The sequence below is a fragment of the Taudactylus pleione genome, unplaced genomic scaffold (assembly GCF_031769625.1).
Source record: "Taudactylus pleione unplaced genomic scaffold, aTauple2 ptg000075l, whole genome shotgun sequence".
NCBI classification, from domain to species: domain Eukaryota; kingdom Metazoa; phylum Chordata; class Amphibia; order Anura; family Myobatrachidae; genus Taudactylus; species Taudactylus pleione.
In genome coordinates, this window is record NW_028284477.1 from 549,443 (window position 1) to 572,015 (window position 22,573).

At 43.5% G+C, this 22,573-nt stretch overlaps 1 protein-coding gene across 3 annotated transcripts in view; it reads right to left on the bottom strand.

Moving 5' to 3' along the window:
- RASSF3 (Ras association domain family member 3) overlaps positions 1 to 22,573 on the bottom strand; it is a 195,052-nt gene that overhangs the window by 37,732 nt on the left and 134,747 nt on the right. The window contains exon 1 of one of the 3 annotated variants that reach the window (XM_088467784.1): positions 9,064 to 9,581. The exons of the other annotated variants lie outside the window; for them this stretch is intronic. Within the exon in view, the coding sequence (XP_088323910.1) occupies positions 9,064 to 9,189 (126 nt within the window). The 5' untranslated portion in view covers positions 9,190 to 9,581. Of the gene's footprint in view, positions 1 to 9,063; positions 9,582 to 22,573 lie in introns of those variants that run through there. 3 annotated transcript variants of the gene reach the window in all.

Sequence of the window (22,573 nt, forward strand, 5' to 3'; positions counted from 1 at the left end):
CAAAATGATTACATAATACTATTGTTTTCTTTTCAGTACATCTCAAATACTTTCTCAAGATTTGCTCTTCACAAAAACGCTAGTTGGACAGCAGATATGAGTATACTTCCTTTGAGCTCTTGATGAATAAATGACAGCAAGGCTGTAATCTGGCTCTTTAATGTGTAATGTGAGCCAGACTCAGAGGGTGTGGGGCACATGGATAATGAGCAATGTTCTATCAGATGAGCTCATCACAAATGTAACACACCTTCAAGTGTAATGTGATTGCTCTGTGCCTGACCTTTCACCAAGAGGATTATTATTGCATTGTGAAGTAATCATTATATTGCGGCTGTTTTTGCCAAAACCACCTCTATGAAGGGAAAATTTACAGCTGGAAGAGGAAAGGACAGCAACATAAGCGGCTGAGTGACAGACTTATTTAAGCAGAAACTGCCTGATAAACTACTCTATAGGCTCCCTTTAAGCTGGGTACACACTGACAGATATATTGGACGATCAATTGATCAGCCAATGTATCTGCTGCCCGTCGGGCAGTGTGTACCCGCGATAAGTCGACAACATATCGCACTGGCTGTGCTGCATATCTACATATCTGTCCATCAGCAGGTGTGTACGGGTACACACACACAGCGGCAGCCGTGAGGAGGGGGGGCGGGACACGCCCCCTGGTCACCGGGACCTGCAGGCAGGCACAGATGGTTGTTCAGTGTGTACGAACAACCATCATCTGCAGATTACTCGATCTGCAGATATACCCACCTTAACTGTTCAGTCAGGTCTTTAGATAACTAATTTACAAGGTGGACAGATGAATGCTAATGATAGCCATGTTTAATACCAAACGGCAGAACAGAACATGCAAATCGCTCATATATAATGGAAGCTTTAGAAACCATGGCCTTGAGAACCTCGGGACTCCTAGGCTATGATAAGACTAGCTGACGCGGAATGCAATGAGATTACCACACAACCTGATAATACTGTTTAACAATATTGCTACAGGTAGATATCCACACAGAATACAATATGTAGTATTCATGATTTTTTTTATATATATATATATATATATATATATATATATATCATGGCCATCTCAGACTTTCCCTATGTTACAAAAATATGGGGCATATGTATCAAAGCTTGATGTGAGGTAAAATTGTAAGATATAGATCACCAACCAATCAGCTTCTAATTTACATTTTGCAGGCTATGTTTAAGAAATGATTGTTTGGAGCGGATTGGCTGGCGATATATATTTCACATCAAGCTTTGATACATATGCCCCTATAACTGCAAAATACACACATTTTAAATTATCACCATTTTATATATATGAATTCTTCTAACAATTCACACGCATACAAACCAACTCATGGACTACGTGTAGTTTAAATACATAAATAAAAACATGACCTGACCCAGTTTTATTTTCTCTAAACTGAACAGCGAGATATTTTATGTTCCTCTTTGAAATAAAAAATGGAAGCAGCCTTAGAGAGATTATTGAAAGCCAGTGTCCTCATGTGATGTGACTAGCAGTCAGGGGGATAGAGGCTGCAGGCTCTGCTCACTTATGTGAACACCAAATATTGTTATTTTATAGAAATGCTGACAGGCTTGGAAACAGCTGCTGAGACTTCCATGGCTCCTAACTCCCCACAACCATCACAAACGTAACACATATGGTGTGGGAAAACATAGCTGGGGAGGACTTTTAAAGAGGGCCAGACAGTTGTACACTGTAACTAATAAAAAAACTGGGTACTAAGATTTCCTGGTAATTCACTAAGTTTTAAAAACCCCACACATTACAATGACAGTAACAATACATTTGCTTTGTCTCCCACACAACTGTAACATACCTACCATGCTCTGATTATCAGCATTCTGGTATGTAACCTTGCTGCCTAGAAATATCACTGCAAAAAGGCACTTTATTATCAGCCCAAGTGAAAACACACTTCCAGAATATATGACTACTGTGTGGGCTTGACAGATAGATAATACACAGATAAAGGAGGAACCAATAACTTATTAGTTCATTTCAGTGATAAATAGAAAGCTGAACACACTAGGGGTGATTCAATTGTTTATAAGATGGCTCTTTTTAGGGTTACCGACGGAGTCATTCAATTGTTGTACCATCTGGGCGCTGCTAGCACCCACAAGAGTGCGAGCAAAAATGTTCAATAAACCCCCTGGGCGCCCTAATCAGGACTTTAGACAGGTTCAGCAATTTTGCACAGCTAAACCTTGTCTAACAGGGTGTGAATACCACAATAATTAATGGGCACCCAGAACAATTGAATTGCATTGCCAGATGTTGCTCCATACCGGCGCTGACATTTCCACTTGCAGCCTCCTGAGGTTGTGAGCAGAAATGTGTAAAAAAGTCAGTGATTTGTGCGAACTAACCTTGACTTTAGACGGGTTTAGCCACTTTACTTTAGGGCACGGCAAACGCAATAATTAATGGACTCCCAAAACAATTGGTTTGCTCTGTCAAGCTCCCATTAATTATCGTTACTCAAAGAAAACATTTGATTTCCCCCCTAAAAGCTTCATACTGCATATCAGGTTCACTGCCCCACCAGCACTCACAGAGAGCTGTATGGAGAAATCAATGCTCCAATCCAGCTATTCGCACACAAGAAGTAGGGTAGATGTATAAAGCAATGAAAAGTTTGGAGAAGTGTGCCAGTGGAGAAGTTACCCATGGCAACCAATCAGCTTCTAACTATCATTTTATAGAATGTACTTGAAAAATGCAGCCTCAAAGCTGATTGGTTGACATGGACAACTTCTCCACTTTTTTCACTGCTTCGGCATGGATGGCGAGACTAGCGTGCCTGCGTCTATGATTTGCACGCGCACACCATATACTTCAATGGGTAATCGCCAGCTGCAAGAACTCAAAGCCTGGCAATTGCTGCGCTATGCCACGATACGTGCGCACGTGTGGGCGCATCTCTGATAGCATCAAGAGGGAGCTCTGGGAGCTGTTCAATTCAGCATGTTAGGGCGACTTATGGGGCACATCCACTAGACGATCTACACCCTGTCCAATCTCTAAACGATTTTCCCTTGATTTTTTCCCTTGAAATTTTATCTTTCAGTCTGAACGATTTGCAAACGATTTGCAAACTATCTTTAATAGATCAAGTGAAATTGACCTGCATGTTCAGTCGACTGACGAGACGATCAAACGACCAGTGGGAGCGCGCATCATTGATCGTTAATGACCAAACACTGCACGATTTACAAACAATTTTTAAACAACGTCGTTATCGTTCAATCGCCTGCTAAAATCGTGTAGTGTATGCCCCCCTTAAGGGGTCGATTTACAAAGCAGTGTTAGGAGACAGAGTGAAAAGTGATAAGGTGCCAGCCAATCAGCTCCCAACTGTCATTTTTCAAACACAGCCTGTGAGATGACAGTTGGGAGCTGATTTGCTGGCACCTTATCAATTTCTTATCACTTTTCACTCCTAAGGGTATGAGGAGAAATCAGACTAAGGTGTCGGTCTTGAGGCTGTTTTCCTGCTTAGAGCGGCAATAACAGCCTCGCGGCCGACACTTTAGTTGGAGAATGCCGATTCTCATGACTATACACCTAGGTTAAGTCGCGAGAACCGACATTCTCTGACTTAGGGCCGTATTCAATTAGTTTCGCTTTGGCGAAAAAGTTCCGCCTACCCGACTTTGCCTACTTTGCGTGTTTTGAACGTGAAAACTTATCGTGCGCGTCCCCGCTTTTCGCCCTATTCAATTACTAACCAGGTGAAAACGGCAAGCGGCGAATGCAGAACAGGCGGAGATACTGTCAGTATATGGGAAATCAGTGTGAACCCTCCAAAAAATTTACTAACATTGGGGAACAATGTAGAAGTGTTCCAATAGCCCTAATAAAGCTTTTTGAGGTACTGAAGTTGTTTAAAATCCTTGTTATTAGCGTCCTTGTAAAAGTAGTGAAGAACGGCATTAAGCAGTATTTTTTGGTGAAAAAAGTAGTCCAGTCAAATTTGGGGTACTTGAAAATGGGTGTTAGCATCTTTTAAAGTCTCTAAAGCGAAGTCTAAAAAGAAACCGTGAAAGCACACCTGCAATCCTAAAAAACACCTGACTCATCCTCGCAGACCCCTCAGAAAGCTATTTCGCTAGTTTTTATGCTTGTCCCCCCCACTTTGTATTTTTTTGGGATGTTATGTTTTTTTCCCAGGATTTTTTGACAGTTGTCCTTTGTGGGGCTGTTCCAAGGGTTCTCAGTGGTTTCCCCACGTTAGCACCCCAAAATAAAAATGTTGCACTTCTTTTCTCCTGCTATTCTTAGGCGAAACTTTTTTGCATATTACATTGCATTGACTTTTCGCATTGGTGAAAACCAGCTGGAATTGAATTTGGAGACAAGCTCCGACCATGCGAAAACCCGCGATCGGCAATACTTATTCGCAGAAAACCGCTTTTCGCTTCTAATTGAATACGATCCTTAACTTGTAACTGTCTGACTAAACAGCATGCTCAATTGAATAGCTCCAGGAGCTCCCTCCCAGGGATATTCAGCTGAATTGAATTGGCCCCATAGTTTTTAAGAGCGCCTCGGTTTGGTAAAAAAAAATAAAAAAATCTAACTGCAATTTTATTTATTCAAATGTAAAATGTTTTTCCACCTTCAGATTACTAATTTATTGGCTTGTAGGGGCCTTCTTGCAAATTTTACTAAATATTTCTAGATTTATAGGGGCATACTCAGCGGCGTTAACCCGCAATTCCACATAATGAGGCCGGCTGCAAGATTATTCCTATTCAATTAGCCACGCAAACTTAGCTGCCATAATTTTCCACAGGATTTAACACAGCCCTTGAGCAAATGAAGTGTCTGAAAATCCCTATTTTAAAGGTAAACATTTTCAAACTTGGTTCAGAACCCCTGGGGCAACCCCCAATGATTAATTAGGTATGTATTTGTTTTTAATTAGCACAAATTGGCCAATAATGTAATTTTTGCAGAAAGTGCAGAACAATGGACTAAAACTTGTATAACAGGCATAAAGTGGTGCTGTGTGCTTGGGGATTCAGTATGATTTACCGCCGGCCGCATGTTCAAATCCCGGAAGGGGTGAAAATCCTGATCGTCAAAAGGTAAGTATTCACTAACCTAATTGTACCCCCTTAGGGCCTTAGGGGTGCTTAACCCTAACCTCCCCCCCCCCCCTCCAGTGCCTAAAACTAATCCACCCCCTCCCCGCAGCCTAAACCTAAATCCCCCCAGGGGGGTGCCTAACCCTAACCTCCTCCCGGGGGTGATTAACCCTAACCCCCCCCTTCGCCTAGCCTAAACCTAACCCTAAGTCGTCGCCCCCCCCTGGAGCCCCTAATCCTCCCCCCCCCCTCTCCCCCCCCCCCCCCCCGCGCACTCGGCTGACCGCGCCCAGCTTACCTTCGATGTCTGTCATTAGTGCCTTGCCAGGATTATCAAGTCGGGAAGCCGGCGGTCGGGATTGTGTCCGTCGGCTTCCCGTGCTTTGGACAGGCGTGTTTAGTTTTGCTGGAGAGAGTTACAGGTATTTTTCACAATTTTTTGTAAGTGGCTTCAAATGACAAATCAATTCACAGGGATTTGTATGCATGCCAAATTGATCTAGAGCATTTATTTGCTTGAAAAAAAATCTTGTTTCCTATAATTTAACTTTTATTTAAAAACAAGGAAAAACTACGCCATTTGAAACAATTTAAGTGCCACAAATATTTTTTTCCCATTAATAAACCTTTATACTATTACCCAATATGTTTTTGCACATTTTTTGGGCACAGGGCAATCTACCCATTTTTTCCCACACTTAATGCAGCTATTAACCAAAACTAGAGCTTTTACAAAAATGTATTTAGTCGAGAATCAGGAGGCCGCATAGATGTGGTAATCAGAATTACTGTGCAATAGGCGCGTAATTTCCATCTGTAGTAAATAAAAAAATTGCACTGGGATGTAGCACAAACTTTGCTGTGCTCCCTGCACAGAATACAGATGTGGCCAGACAGAAGCATTGTGTGTTATCATTATTAAGCTCCAAAAACAGATGCTTCTATCAATTATATCACAAAATGGCTGAAAAGCACAGGTAGAAGCTAGGAAAATATTAATCAATATATTTAGTAAATAAATAGCACCCATGTTACAAGCCTGTCAGTTATAGGACGTTACAAACTCCCCTTTAAATATAAGAAACATGTTGTTTGAAACCTAATGAATGGTTTTAGACGGAAGATTGTGGAGACACACGTTAATAGCGGATTCAACATGCTTTGATCTTTATTTTCTAATAACAGAGAACCAAAACTATTTTTATGTGAAATGACAGATGTAAAACGTTAAACTGAACACCATCCTTAGGAAATGGATAATTAAAATAAAAGGTCTTGTGTGTGTGAAAACCGATTCCTGCCTAGTAATTATTTCATAAAACATCAAAGATTGCCCGATGATGAGCCGATCTAGTGCAACAGAAGTTCATTAGGATAACAAGAAGTCTGCTGGTTACTACAAAGTAATGGGGACTATCTATTACATGACTTTGGGAACAATCCGACCAAAATCAGGAGGTTTTGGTCTCATTGTTGACAAAGTCATGTAACGGATAGCCAGCAAGGACCAGCGATGCGCGTGCACGCTGTGTCCTTGCCGACCATCTACTGGACATGCCCGTCAAACTGACAACACTCATCAGGTTCGGCATGTTCAGAGATAGGAGGTCGGGCTCCTGCACTGAATGACGTTCAGTGAATACCGTTCAGTGCGGGCACCGCACCTCGGCGACCTGAAGGTCTGAACGCTACACATTCAGTCTTTCAGGTCGCCTAGTGGATAGGCCCCTTAAATGTCTAATAACGATTTTTCAGGAATAATTTACTAAACAGAAAAAGTGCAAGGTTTAATTTTATCAAAGGTAGCATCTGTAACAGTTACACTTTTGTAAATTTGACAAGCAAGGACCACACTATACTAGCGTATAGAAACTGATGAGACAGATACAAGTATTACACTCAGTAACATAGGCACTTCTTCCACTAAATTGAAAATGTTATCTATTCAAAGCTGCGAGAACACGAAGCAATAATGGCAACAACAATTTTAAGAGAAAACAAGATCCACTTCACATTTTTCCCAATGCCTTTGCAATAGGCCACATAAGCCGACCTCAAAGCAACCTGTAAAATCTTATGGTAACTTTTTGGAAGAAAACCTGTAAGGTTAACATATAAGTATATACAATGCACGCAATTCAGTTTTGTTTGCATATGCCAGTAAGTAATTTGGTGTATTATAAGGAAATAAATCATTAATAGTATTTAAATTGCAGATCCTGAAATCACATTTGTCTCTGATAAATGCCATTTTAGCTTTGGTCAATGGTTCTCACACTTTTTTTTTTTTTTTTTTCACCTGGGCACCCTTTGGCAGCCAATTAGCACTATTTGTACCCTCAATATTTCCAAGCAGGACTCAAAGACGCTTTACAAGCGGTTTAGTATTACAGCAAAAAGAAAACAAACCAAAACTGTATGAACATAGTCAATAGGTATGAACATAGATTTAGGCACCTGGGGGGGTCAGGGCGACTGCAGGAGGGGGGAAGTTAGGGTTAGGCACCACCAGGGGGGTCAGGGGGTTAGGTTTAGGCCAAAGGCTCCCAAACGCAGTCCTCAAGGCTCCCCAACAGTTCAGGTTTTAGAGATATCCATGGTTGAGCACCCACCTGTGCTCAACCATGGATATCTCTAAATCAAATTGACTGAGGTACTAATAAATTCACCTGTGCTCAACCATGGATATCTCTAAAACCTGAACTGTTGGGAGCCTTGGGGACCACGTTTGGGAATCTCTGGTTTAGGCACTAACCGGGAGGGTTAGGTTGCAAAAAAAAAAAAGTTTGGGTTAGAGGGTGAAGGGGGGAGGGTTAGTATACTTATGCATCTCCTGTAAGGATTCTCAGCATCGGGATGCTGCCGTCTGCCGAGCTCCCATAACCAACCTGTCCTGAGCCTGTACCCTAGTGACAACAGTATCATAGTGATTTCATTACTTTTCAGTCCACTACTGCAAGAGTGATGAGTGAATTTTAACATACAGAGATTAAATAAGATTATAGAAAAGTGTCATTGCACATTTATTGTTCAACATTTAAATGTTAAACAGTGGATATATGAATAGGAAATATAAAGCAGTGGACGTGACTGGGAGCTATGCTTCTTAGATATACACTTTGTAGGCAATGCAAGGTCATGATACTAATTCAGCAATTGTACCACTGCAGTTCACATAACCAAATCACCAGCTCGCTTCATGCTTCTTTTAACACTGTGCAGTATAAATTCTCTTGTATATAGGTTGGACGCATTTAAATGTCATGATTATTGCACTATTTTTGCTTGACGTGTGCACAGGGATTAGGAGAGAGGCACATAGAGGGATAGATAAGAGTGCATGCTTCTCAGATGATATATAATCCAAGGCAAACACACCCTAGCAGTAGCAAAATGCCCCTAATAAAATAATTACAGGTAACTGCAGCCTTAATCGAATATCTGTATATCATGAAAAGATGCTTACTGATGCTGGCAAAAAAAATAACAGAAGTATGTAATGCTAATGTAGACTTCCCCCAATCTATATAGAGACTCCACAGCACTATAAAAGTGCATTGTGTTGGAATGACTGGAGGGCAGACAAACAATACACTTGCTGAGAGGATTAGTAGTGCATCAGGAGTGGGTGGGTGCAGGTCATCAGGAAAAGCAGGATGCCTGCAGCCTGATCACTTCTAGAGAATAGAACCATGTGAATGCAGAGAGCAGCTCTGCGTATAGGATCAGAGAGTGGAAAACTCATCAATAATATGGAGGAGTGGGCGTACCGGGTGTTGGATCCCTCAGTGTAACTGTAACCCAATAGTACTACATACATGAGAAGCAACAGATGGGGCAATACTATTACTTAACCCTCCGTGTGTCAGTACAGCCTTTGCTAGCAGCTGGTGTATGCGGCACACACACAGCACTCACTTGTTGCCCCCGGGCTGCCCTAGTCCACGGGCTCCTCTTGAAGGAGGTCTTGGCGGTGAAGTAGAACTCCTCGGAGTCATCCTCCAGGCTGCTGTATCCGCTGCTCATGCTGCTGCTCCACGTCATCTGCTGGCTGCCCGTCGGGTGGGATAGACTCTCAAACCGCACTGCCAGCCCGCAAACCTCAGCAACTCATACACCCGGCCGGGCAGCCGTCCCCAGCCAGCCTCACATGGCAGCAGGACCAGGTGACTGATACACTGACCAACGGGCGTGATCACACCCCGAGTGTGTGCGCAGTAGCTGTGCCCGGCCGGGTGAGCAGTACAACTTCGCTGGCAAAGTCCGTATACGTCCACGGGGAGAGCGGCGCCTGTCCCTGCTGTATGATGATGAGATATTTCCTGCAGCCGCAGTTACACAGCAGCGCGTACACACACACAGCTCCTCCTACACACCCGCTGCCCGCCTCCTGCACTGCACGCCAGGTGCTACACACCCACTGACTGACACCCGGCTTCTCTGTGTACACCTTCCTCACTCACACTCAGCGTCTGTGTATAACGCTCTCTGTGCTCGCCTCTCACTCACATACAACTGTCCTCTTTACAGAGCCCGCATACTGTCACACAACAGTACTCTACACACAGCCCGCATGATGATACACAACTGTTACTATGGGCTCTATTCACTCAAAGCCTTGGAGAGCGATAAAGTTGAGAGAGACAATCAGCTCCTGTCAGTTACAGGCTGTTTGAAAATGACAGTTAGGAGCGGCAGGGGCAGAACTATGGGAGACAATGGAGGCGCCTGCCACCGGGCTCCATCTCTGAAAGGGCACCTCCTCCATTGTCCACAACATATTCACCCCACTTAGGGCTGTAACTATGTACCCAGAGTGTACCGTCATGGCCGCACAATACATGGCACCCCTTCCCGGCACCTGAGAAGGTATGCAGTCGGGAAACCGGCTGCCTTAATACCAACAGCCAGCTTCCCGGCTACTTTATCCCGGCGTGGGATAAATGACCGGCGTCTATATCTAGACGCCGGCCATTTACCCGATGCCGGGAGACCGGCGCACGACATCCCGTTTGAATGGATGCCACGAGCGGACAGCCGCCGGGGGGGGGGGGGTTAGGTTTAGGGCACCCGGGGGGGACTTAGGGCTAGGCATCCCCCCCCCCCCAGGAAGGTTAGGCTAGGGGAAGGGGGGGGGTTAGGGTTAGGCACCGCCCCTGGGGACTTAGGTCTAGGCAGCAGAGAAAGGGGGGGTTAGGTTACTTTATACTTACCTTTGGGACGATCGGATTTCCAGCGCTGTCGGGCTTCCGCTACCGGACTCTGCTGATCTGTCGGGCTGCCGCTGCCGGGAATCGAACTGCCGGCCATGCGGCATCCGGGATTCCATACCGATTCCCCTGAGAAGCCACCATACACTAGTGGAGAGCTCCATGTCAGACCATCAGCTTCCGTCTCCGTCTATCTATAGCCTGTCTGTATGCAAATTGCTACAATACAGTGTCAGTAGCTGTGACGGGGGGGGGCACCAAATTATAACTTGCCTCCGGATGTCTGGTAGGAACTTACGCCACCGAGGAGCGAAATGGTTGGTACTTTATCTCTCTCCAAGGGGCATATGCAATTGAACTTTTCGCATGGTGGACTTTCCGCCATCATGGCTGGTTTTGCCTCTGGAAATGTATAGCGCTCGTCACCGCTTTTCGCCCTATTCAATTCCAAAGGACGTGAAAACGCATATCGATGAAAATCGAAAAGTGCTGTTAGATCTGGGGAAATCAGCTTGTCACCCCCCAAATGATGCACTGACATGGGGGCTCATTATGGATATCCCTGAGTAGCCCTGCTGAAGGTATTTGGTGTGCTGAAATGCTCTCAAGAGCTGCTATTTAGCGTCTTTGCACAAGTGGTGAAGAATAGCATTTAGCAGGGGTTTTTTTTGGCAGAAATAGCTAGTCCCAGCAAATTTGGGGTACATGAAAATGGGTGCAAGCATGGTTAAAAGTCGCTAAAGTTAATTTTTAAAAACGTAAAAAACGCACCTCCAGCATGCACCTGCAAAAAAAAATTAAAAATCAGCTTGGGCATACTTGGGAGACCCCCTGGAGTCTATTTTGCTAGATTTTATGTTTGTCCCCAAACTTTGGGGGTTTTTTTGCCCCAAAAACGAAAGTACTTTTTTGGGGTGATATTTTTTAAACTTTTTTTTTTACACAGTTTACCTTTGGGGGACCGTCCCAAGGCTGCAGGGGTGTTTCCGCAACTGTGCACCCCAAACCCCCAATTCTGCACTTTTTTTGCCTGCATTCAGAGGCAAATCTTTTCCGCTGGTTACAAGGCGCAGACTTTTCGCATCGGCGAAAAGTATTTGGAATTGAATACGGGGATAAGTTTCCGCCTGGCAAAATGACGTCACCAGCGAGAACTTTTAGCCGAAAACGGCTTTTCGCCTCTAATTGAATACGGCCCCAAGGCTTAGTGAATAAACCTACATAGGGCCGTTTTCTTTTTATTTCTACATAGGGCCGTATTCAATTAGCGGAGAAAAGCAGTTTTTGGCAAAAAAAAGTTTCGCCGGTGATGTCATTTCGCCAGCCGAAACTTATCCCCGTATTCAATTGTGGCAACTTTATACCGGTGCGGAAATGCAATGCTATGTACCCAGCGGAAAAGTTTTGCCTATAAATAGCTGTCAAAAAAAAAGTGCAGAATTGCAGTTTTGGGGTGCAAAGGTGGGGAAACTACCCTGCACCCTTAGGACAGGTCCCCAAAGGTAAACCGTCAAAAAAATCATACAAGAATTAAAAGAACACCCCAAAAAATAACTTTGAAAAAGGGGACGAAAAAGTACAAAGTTGGGGTACAAACTTAAAAACAAGCAAAATAGACTTTGGGGGGGGTTGCAAGTATGGGGGAGGTGTTTTTTTTATTGCAGGTGCTTGCTTGCTGAAGGTGCGTTTTTCAAAACCTCACTTTTGCGATATTTAACCATGCTTGCACCCATTTTCATGTACCCCAAATTTGCTGGGACTAGTTATTTTCACACAAAAAACCTGCTAAATGCTATTCTTCACCACTTGTGCAAATACGCTAATTAGCAGCTAATGAGAGCATTTAAGTACCCCAAATAGCTTCAGTAGGGCTATTCTGGGGCATCTACCATGATCCCCAATGTTAGTGCATCTTTTGCTGGTGTCAGGCTGATTTCCCCAAATCTGACAGGACTTTGCCTGTTTGCGTTTCGACGATTTCTAATTGAATACGGGATAAGCGGGGACGCGCGCGATACTTTTTCGCATGGAAAACCAGCGATATCGGCGAAAAGTCCGGGACTATGGCCCATAGTTTATTGACGGACATCAGCAGTGGACATGGGGCCTGATTCAGAGATGGACACTAATGCTGCTGCGAATTTGCAAGTTTGAGATGCTTGCCAACCATCACATGCTCGTTTCTGATGCCCATCCAATGTTAATTAGCTAGTAAATTCAGCTGCGGACACCCAGAAGTGGTGTTCACAGCACAGCGGCTTTGCACATGCGATGAATTCTGACCCAACTGTGCATGTGCACTAAATAACAATGAATGGTTACTTTGCGATGGCTACATATGCAAGGCATATTTCTATGGCGGCATTGCGACCACTATTTTAGTGCTGTATCTGCTCGGTTTTGCACCCCAGGCCAGCTGTGCTGCATCCCACCTTCTCATTGACACATAACGGTCTTCAACACATGGGAGCTGATACAGAATTGCATGCAGATCAGTTTTGAAGATGGATCTTACAAAATTTTTAGCCAGGCATACAAACTTTAAGCATGTACGGATGATTGTACACATCTCACAAGGGTGTATTAAGGTAGGTAGAGGCCTATGTGCAGCAAGCGCCCACACACACACAAGTGCTTGAGGAACCTCTAACACCTGTTCTTGGTGGTGCCATCTTTCTGGTGATATATTTAGAAAGTTGCGCATGCACAGAAGAGAGCAAAGACTCTGGCACACTATCTGGCCTTGCTTGTTAGCTCTCCTGTGCAGGCATCATCTCTCTGAAGATATCTCTGAAAAGATGGAAATGCCAGACGCAAGTATAAGGAGGCTTCCACATGGGCACAGAAGATCACCTGTGTAGGTGTGCATGCCAGTCACCCTCCCACCCCAGCCCTGGACCTGTGTGTAACACACACATCGCATGCACTCATAATATATACAGCACTGGCATCTAGGCCGCATCTCCACTTGCGGCTAATGCAACTGGGCATTTGCAGGTAGGATAAGTGTTCTGAGGATGTGTCAGGGTGTGTGTAGGAGAAAATGTGCGCTATTCAATATATTGAGTACACAGAGACCTGACTGATTTCAGGTATAGGGCTGGTCCTAGTGCACAGAGATGATGAAAGATATTTCAACAAGCATATGGGTTTAGGCAGTGGCTTAACTAGGGTATTTGGAGCCCAGGGCAAAATGAAAAATGGAGCCCCCCCATATGTGCACACGCCGGAAAAGTCGGAGTGGCCACTTGCCACAAGGGGCGTGGCCACTGAAAAAAATGGGGGCATGTCAACATGACACACCACCGTTTCTCGTCACTCAGGGAACATTCCTTTCCACTCCATATGCACCTTAATACCCCCAGTAGTAGTGTCCCCTCTTGCAATGCCCACTGTAGTAGTGCCCCTTATACAATGTCCCCAGTAGCAGTGCCCCATGTAGAAGTGTCCCAGTAGTAGCCCTTATACAGTGCTCCCAGTAGTGCCCCGTATACAGTGCCCCCAGTAGTTGTCCCCCATATGCAGTGCCCCCAGTAGTGCCCTTTATACAGTGCCCCCAGTAGTAGTCCCCCCTCTATACAGTGCCCCTTATACAATGCCACCAGTAGTGTTCCCCCCTATGCAGTGCCCCCAGTAGTGGCACTTGTGTTTGACAGGCTTTGCTGGGGTCTATAAAAATACCAAAATATTATAAGTCTTTACTTTCACTATTACCTCTACACCCTGGAGGTGCTCTTGTCTTTGGGGAGGGGGCCCCCTTTTTTTTGTGTTACCAGCACGGCATTGGATCATGTAATATCTGTTAAATTCCTATGCTGTCACCATCTCAGGATGCCGATAGCAGAAGCAATAAACAAAAAAAAATGCTTTATTAAAAAAAATAAAAATTTGTTTCTTATTTAAAGTATATTCGAAGAGAGAGCGAGAATACCCTTATCTTGCGTTATAGAATTGTTCAGATGCTGCAGTTCACAGTAGATTCCCTGTTAGTGAGAACCAGGTAGAATAAAACATACACAAACACTTAAGGTGCCTACACACATAGCGATGTGCTCACGATCAGCCGATGTGTACGATTTCCCTTGAAACTCTCCCCGGCAGCTCTGCACATGATCTGCACACGATTTGGTGTCCAATCTTCATACGATATCTCCTGCATCCAGAATTTTTACAGTGCATTGCGTCCTAGATTGTCAGATCTGCCCTGCAGCACGGCAGATCTGACGATGCGATGTGCAACCAACGGGGACGCGCATCACATCGTTATCGTGAGTGGGGACTCACGATTTGGGCATGTTTTACACGATCTGTCGTGCAGATGCATCAGAATCGGCCAGATCGTGTAAAAAAAATCGGTATATGTGTAGGCACCTTCAGAGGGTGCACATGGCAATTAGCCAATGTCCATATACAGTCAGGCATAAGGGGCACTACAAGGGGGCATTGCATAAGGGGCACTGCTAAAGGTGGAATTGCATAAGGGGCACTACTACAGGGGGGATTTCATAAGGGGCACTACTGTTTGTTGTAGCGTGAATACACATTACGCTACTATGTGGTGTAATGTAAATCAGGGGCATTATGGTGTAATGTGAATAAGATTTTGCTACTGTGTGGCATAATTTGAATTGGGGATACTGTGTGCGATTTCAGCAGGACAGACCCCATGCCCCTTGCTGCATGGTCATGCCCAATTTTTGCATGCCACGCCCCCCTTTTCGGGCTCGGTAGATCACAAAAGGTTGTTAGCTTTATATGTAGATCAGTGAGTCCAAAAGTCTGGCCACCCCTGCATTACTATGGGGCATAAAATGTACTAGGGCACGACAATGGGACATAACTAAAACTAGGACACCACCATGGAGCATAAAATTAACATATGAGTTACACTAGATGGGGAACCTAGATTATGAATGTGTGACAGGTAACATTAATCTTAACATTGGCAGTCCAAACCATTTGCCATATACTGATAATGGACACAGGTGAAATATTGCTCAGGATTACTATGACTTCCACTGGAACTTTGTAACAACATATAACATTACATTACAGACAAGAGAAGCCACACTGTGCTACTTGGATCTTTTGTATATAAAAAGCTGGAATATCAGTCAGTTTTGTCATTTCTGGCTCTGTCCCATGCATGAATCGACCTGTTGTCGCAAGTCTGTCACTGACATGGATAGGGAAGCACCTACCTCTACAACATGGCAACATGGTACTGCAAAGGGATGACAGCATGACATTTTGATTAAGTACCGTATAAACACCAGTAATTTTATATAATATGCATCTGAATTATAAACAGCTTTTGATATATAGTAGTGTACACTAGTGGCTTTACTTCGTTAAGCTCAGTATTGTCAAATGCAAAGGAATTTTGATCCTAAAGATTACATCATTACAATAGTAAATATTTACAAAGAAAAAAATAAGTATAGTTTTGTTTCTACATAATCTTATTAGTCTCTTCTTTCATCTCTACCCTATGAAAAATGACAGTATATTTACTTATACAGAATGCATAAGAAGACTATGCTTGCATTCCAAATCATAATGGTATCGTAAAATATAGTAAATGAAGCAGTTATTCCAATAGAAGATAGTTGTGATGTTGAAGTCTGGTTCTCTGAACCTTTTCTTTAAGTTCTTGTAACCAGGGGCATATTAGGCCTTAAAGTGGCCCTAGGGGAAAAAAAAAAAGTATGAAAACATAAATTTTCTCCAGCGAAAACTAAATCAATCACTATATTTGCCTACTAGTATCCAAACATTACAAAAATCCTAGAGACATACAGTACATAGACCATCCTAGTAAGAGAGAGAATCCTAGTGACCGATACACATACAGTGAACATCTTAATTGTTGCCACACCATACAAAGCACTTCCTAGTGACCAATATAATTAGAGCTTCCTAGTAACCAATATACATTTCTGAGAGCATTACAGGGACCACCATACAAATACAGAGAGCCCCTAGTGACAATCTACAATACAAAGAGCACCCAAGTTACTGCTTTAAAATAGACCAGTAGCATCATTGTAACTGCCATACCATACTGATAGCATCCCAGTGATGCCACTCAAAGCATCCTAGTGACTGTCATACCAGACAGAGACCATGCCAATGGCTGCAATAGGTAAGAGCTTATTATATATGGGCTGCCCTTAATGACAACACTATATTGTCTATATTACTGTACTTAACCATGAACCACATATCTGGCTAGAAAAAAAAAAACCTCTGAATTTATCGTTTTGTTATTTTTTTTTTATGTTTGAATTAGGTCAAGAACATCTATTTAATATGTATCCAACACGATTTTATAATAAAAATATATATATTTTTTATTAAACCACTTAACATTAACATCAATTTTTACTATATTGGTCACCAATATATCGTACCTGAACATTGGGGGGCTGAGGGGTCTTAATGCACATTTACCTGGCAGCTGCTGGGTGGGGGGGTCCTGCTGTGCTCACCAATCAGCAGTGATCGGGAGCATGGCAGTCACTTAGGGAGGGTGCATAGATGCAGACGGGCCGGGAGATCCCTCTGCTATTGGCGGCAGTTGGAAGATTATTTTCTGGGAGCTGCCCAAAGTGCATTTGACAGGTTGCCTCGTTTGCGACTATGGGTGATTTCCAATTACCCTCGAACATTATTGGGGTGCTAATGGATCCCCTGGTGCTATCCAATTATCCCCGAATTCAAGCCAGACACCGTCACTTATAAGGGATTTTTTGGGGGGACCTGATGTGTCCCAAAAAATAATCCCCGAAAAAGTGCTGTGTTTTCGTCAGCGAAATAGCGAAAACACATAGGTCCGTGTACTTATCCTATGTATTTTTCGGGTGAATTCTCCTATTTGTTCGTCCGAAAAAAATAGGATAGGGTGAAAAAAACATTAGCGAAACATGGTGATTATCGGCAACAAATACCCATTTTTCACCCAAAAAAATATATCGTGGCTAATTGGATACCACCCTATGCCAGTTAACGCACAGCCTGACATGGTCGCAAAGAATGCGACCACGCAAGGGAGGAGGTTAAGCTAATTTTCTCCTACTATATAGTACAATATAGTAAGTGATTCATTTAACTTAACTGATATAGTGACACATTTAGGCCCTGATTCAGATCCGGTCGCAAGCGCTGAGCGCTCGCAACCGGGTCGATGTTTGCCCACTGGGCATGCGCACGACGGAGCTGGCTCCGTCGTGCGCATGCGCGAGACCCGGCTAGCGACGGGTGCTCCTTCGCTCCGGGTCTCGCACCAAAGGGGGCGAGCTGTCGATGGTGATTGACAGCTCGCCCCGTTTGGTAGGTGGGCAGGGGGGGTGGCTGGCCAAACAGAGGCGTTGCCGAAGGAACGCCTACCGTTTGGGGGCGGCCCCACTGACATCACTAGTGATGTCAGTGGGAGAGCTTCCGGCTCTATTAGATCCAGAAGCTCTCTGGGGCTTGCGGCCACGAGACCCTACCACAAGGGTCTCATTGCAAGCCCGATGGTCGCGATGGTCTTGACCATCGCGACCATCATCCTGGCCGCTCGCTATAGCTGTGGGTGGTCACCCACAGCTATGCAAGCGGCTAGGAGGCCGCACAAAAAAAAAAGAAAAACACCCTGATTCAGTGCGAGCACTCTTTCAGAGCGTCCGTCTCTGAATCAGGCCCTCAGTTCAGTGACAATGTTTTTAGCATCAGCATACATGCTGCCTCGCTTATTTAATAACACAAAAAAAGTCACATTCACCTTTTTCATAACTACACATTATAAATCCTAAAGGACAGAGATACTTGCTGACATATTTTGTTTAAATTACTATCTTCCACTTAATATTAAAATAATTAGCAAACATTTTCATCCACTTTTGTAATTGTTCTAGTTCTCATAGACTTTACTCTAATGCTGGTCCTGGATGGATGTTATACTCTCCATGAGTTAGTGCCCTAAAATGGCAAACACTGTCATTTGGCCTAGTTACCATATATTGGGCCACACCAATATATAACTCCACTAATCATCACAGTGACAGATTGATGTGTTCATGGGTGACTATCATTGGGCCCTACAGGATCTGGTTTTCTATCTAAGAGTGTGACCAAAGTTAGTACAGGCCGGCTGTTCAATTATCAGCCTGACAGGCCAATACTCAAAAAGAGACTACAGTTCAAAACATAAAAAGCAGATTTGCTAATTATTGTCATTACATTTTCTTCTGGTACAAAATAAACTTGAAGCATCAATTCAGTTTTGAGCTCTCCAAAGTCAGCCTCCCATCCCTACCGCAGTCACTACAACAGAAGTTGGCAGCCAGATATTTTACATTGTTGTAATAATTTTGTCGTTCTCGCAAATTCAGTTATAGCCTATAGTGCCGATTAGAGGCTGCTAATTTTATATTGTTTTCAACTATAATTACAACAACAAAAATTGATAAGTGTTTGCAAATGATCTTAATATCAAGTGGAACTGTGGAAGATATGAATTTAAACAAAAAACATGTAAGAAATTATCTCTGTCCTTTAGCATATGCAAAGGGTAGGCAACATATATGCAGAGCCATAACGGGGCCCAATTGCACCCTCTAAGCTTACGATGTCATGACGTCGCACAGTGGGGAAGTGACCGGCAGCGCTGAATGGGGCGTCCTAAGGCTGCATATAATGTGCAGAGTGCCCGCCTGGAGCATTCACAGGACGGTCCGAGGGGGGTTTTAGCAGCAGCAATCCTGGCTGCAGGGTACCGTTCCAGCCACCCTGCTAGCCAGGAGCCAGAGCCGTGAGGCGGATACGGTGGTGCCCACTGAGCCTCTGCGCGGTAGCACCAGTCGCCCATAGCTAGTTATGGCGCTGCATATATGCAACATGTATGCTGATGCTAAATCACGCTGTCATGCACCTGATCACTCAGGGTGTGAGACAGAGATGCACACAATGCCGATGTTTTGCAACTGTACATGCATGAACCCCCCTAAATATTCACAATGCGCATGTCCTAGTGATGTGCCTGAAAGCTAATTCAGATGCATGCACTAAGACCTTGTCAGACAATGTACGGGGCATTACTGGGCTGTGGCTAGTAACACACACAAAAATGCTCCGTCCCATGGGAGTGTTATGGCAGTGTCAGTAAAAGCGTTTGCGTACAGAGCCGCTCAGCTTCTTACATTGGAGGCCAAACTCAATCAGAGAAACTGCATCTGCCATAGGGCTGGTGCAAGTATTGATGGTGTGACCGATGTTTGCGACTTTACACCAGGCAGCAATGCAACGTGCATAAATGGCGACAGTGGCGTGTCAGTTCATGCACATTCGGCTGCACGCTGTTAGACAGGGGAAGGGCTTTGTAGCTGCATTAGTGCAAAGCTGCATCTCTGAATCAGGCTCTCAGTGTTCACGTAGACGAGCTTGGCTTGATAACACAATTTGTGTCATTATAGTCAATTCCTCAGCACATACAGGCAGGCAAAGCGCCCTTTTGGCAGAATTGCCTGCTCTCTCATTAGTCTGAGACATTTTCCCCTAAACTGGAAGTTACCTGGACATCCCAGGGGAGACGGTAACCTGATCCCACCTCAGCCTATCCTGCAATCCAGCTAGACTGTCAGGTGACTGGAACAATGTCCAATTTGGCCACAATTTCCAAATGGATTGTAACCTGAGAAAACCTAAATGTTAGTATAATTTAATAGCTATATCACTAGGGATTTTCTGGTGTTTTAATTTTATTTTTTTTAATTAACCCTTTTAAAACTTATTAAAAAAAAAACAAAGCCTGCGCAGATCATAGTGATCTGTGCAGTGCTTTAAATCCACAGAAGATTGAACGGCGGATTTTATTGGAAACAGGTAATCTTGCTTTATTTTAGACAGAAATGATACGATTCTTAGTACATTTACCCCTAGGCCTTAACATTGTCCATCACACCGAGTCCATTATTCCTACTGTGAAGCATGGTAGCAGGAGCATAAAGGTATATGGATGCTTCTTGGTTTATTATATACTAGAAACCTTCTCAAAGTAGAGAGAAAATGAATGCACCAAGATGTAGACAAATATTGGAGTAAAATTTGCAGATTGCGAGATCTAGCACTTAGAGAAGATTTGGATTCTATTATTAAGTAAAATGCGAAAAATTACATACTTTTTATAGTTACTGTATACCATCATAGTTATATGTATGCATAAAAATATTGTACAAGCAAAGTTTCCAGTAACCATTGCTAGGAAGCTTTTATAGAAGTAGTTGATCATTTGTTAAATAATGCAGATAAACTTGTTTGTTCATCACAATCAGTAATAATCATCATTTACTAACTGCAAAATGTGTGTATCATCAATGTTTCTTTATGTACATGAGTATGCATTGCCTACATGTCCATCTAACATATTCCAAGGTGTAGGCCAGTGCTGGACCTTGAGACTGCCATCAAATTATCAGTGTGCACCTCATGTACTGTATGTCTTATTTTGCTAGTGAAAATAAGGAATAGACTATTACATTTTATTACTTTCAGGTGGGTAAAAGTACAACTGGAAGGTGCAAAACTCATTGAAAATATAGTGAGTTACACTACATTAGAAAGGGTCCTCCCACTAAACCCAATAGTTTTTGCATGTGGGTGCCAAAGTATCCTATACATTGGCATATTGACAGGGTGTGCAGTAGGCACACAGTTGGAGTGTTCTGCTTACCGTGCACCCACCATCTGCTGCAGGCCAGAAACAGTATTTAATGAGGGGAAGAATCACCATCTATAGGGAATAATTCAGAGGTGGACGCTATTTGATTTGTGGCTGCGTCATTGTACCAGTGATACTGCGACTATGTGCTAATGCCATAGCCAATGAAATCTGTAAAGGGGATGCCCACCGGCTACGTCTCTAATCCGCTGCTTGAATATAAGCAGCCTCAGTTGCACAACGGTCGCACCATTGATCTTCTGAGCAACCCTATGATTGCTCAGAGTGTCCGTCGGAACGAAGCCTCCGAGGCCAGTGATACCGCGTACACAGAAGCAGTCACTATGTGTGACACACCTCCGTCTGAAAAGCCACCCCCCGTTACCTCCCATAAATGCACACTGTCAATCACTCTGTATCCTAATACTCACTGGCACCACCCTCAGTAACCAATCACGACACAGTATGGATACATGCACAGTATAACAAATACTGCTCAAACATTGCCATAGCGTCCACCTCTGAATCAGGCCCATAGTTCCCATCTGCACTGCTTGGCTAAACAGACAGCATGGCATGCAGGACAGCCAGAGAGGCTCAGACCACACTATTGTGAAATAGAAGGTGGTAGGCTTAGAAGTCTTGGGGAACATCTCCTGTCGGCTCCAGTAATGCCCCCGACCCTTTGCTCCAATGCAAACCATAGGCCAAATGGGTATGCGGTGTTTGGAATTAATAGATCCCATCCCAATCCCCATTTACATGCTTTTACTAGCGTTAAAAAAGGTAAGAAACATGGAGTAATGGAAACTAATAAAATAATAATAACAAAATGGTACTAAGAGCTATGTGTTATTTCAGATGGGATATGTAAATTCAGTTAAATATGTTTAATGGCACTGTGACGGTGATATGCTCATCACAGGCAAACATATTTCTGCACCCAGCAGACACGGTTCATGCTGAGCACAATATGTTACGTAGAGTCCAAAGTTTTACAGTGGTTTTCTTTTTCTTTTTTTCCATCCAGCCTAAATACCATAAAGTCGTTAGTTAAACAACTAGGTTATCTATGGACTCAATGACCTCATCGCTAGGGCCCTAACAGGATTAACCAGTTACCTTAGAATACTGAATGTATCTACAGAGACAGAGTAGAGTCTATTGCTTTGCTGTCAGATACACATGTACTGTAGATCTGTTTCCAAAATAAGTGGCATTACACAATGATGGGTGTGCAGCAAATAAACCTGTTCTCATACTTTTCTTTTACCAATAATACACTTTCCTTATTCAATAGAATGTATCCCCTCACTACAATCTTAGTTAGCTCAAATGTAACCACAAAGCATGTGTATTCCATGTGTCTACTCCTAAAAGACTGACATGCTAAGCCAGTTTAGTTACTGTCGTTTTTTTTCTTTTTTGCCTCCAATTACGATGTAACACTTTGTACAGCCTTATGATGTCCTGTTCTTCTATTTGCTGTGCTGTGATAACAGATACAAGTTTCACAATG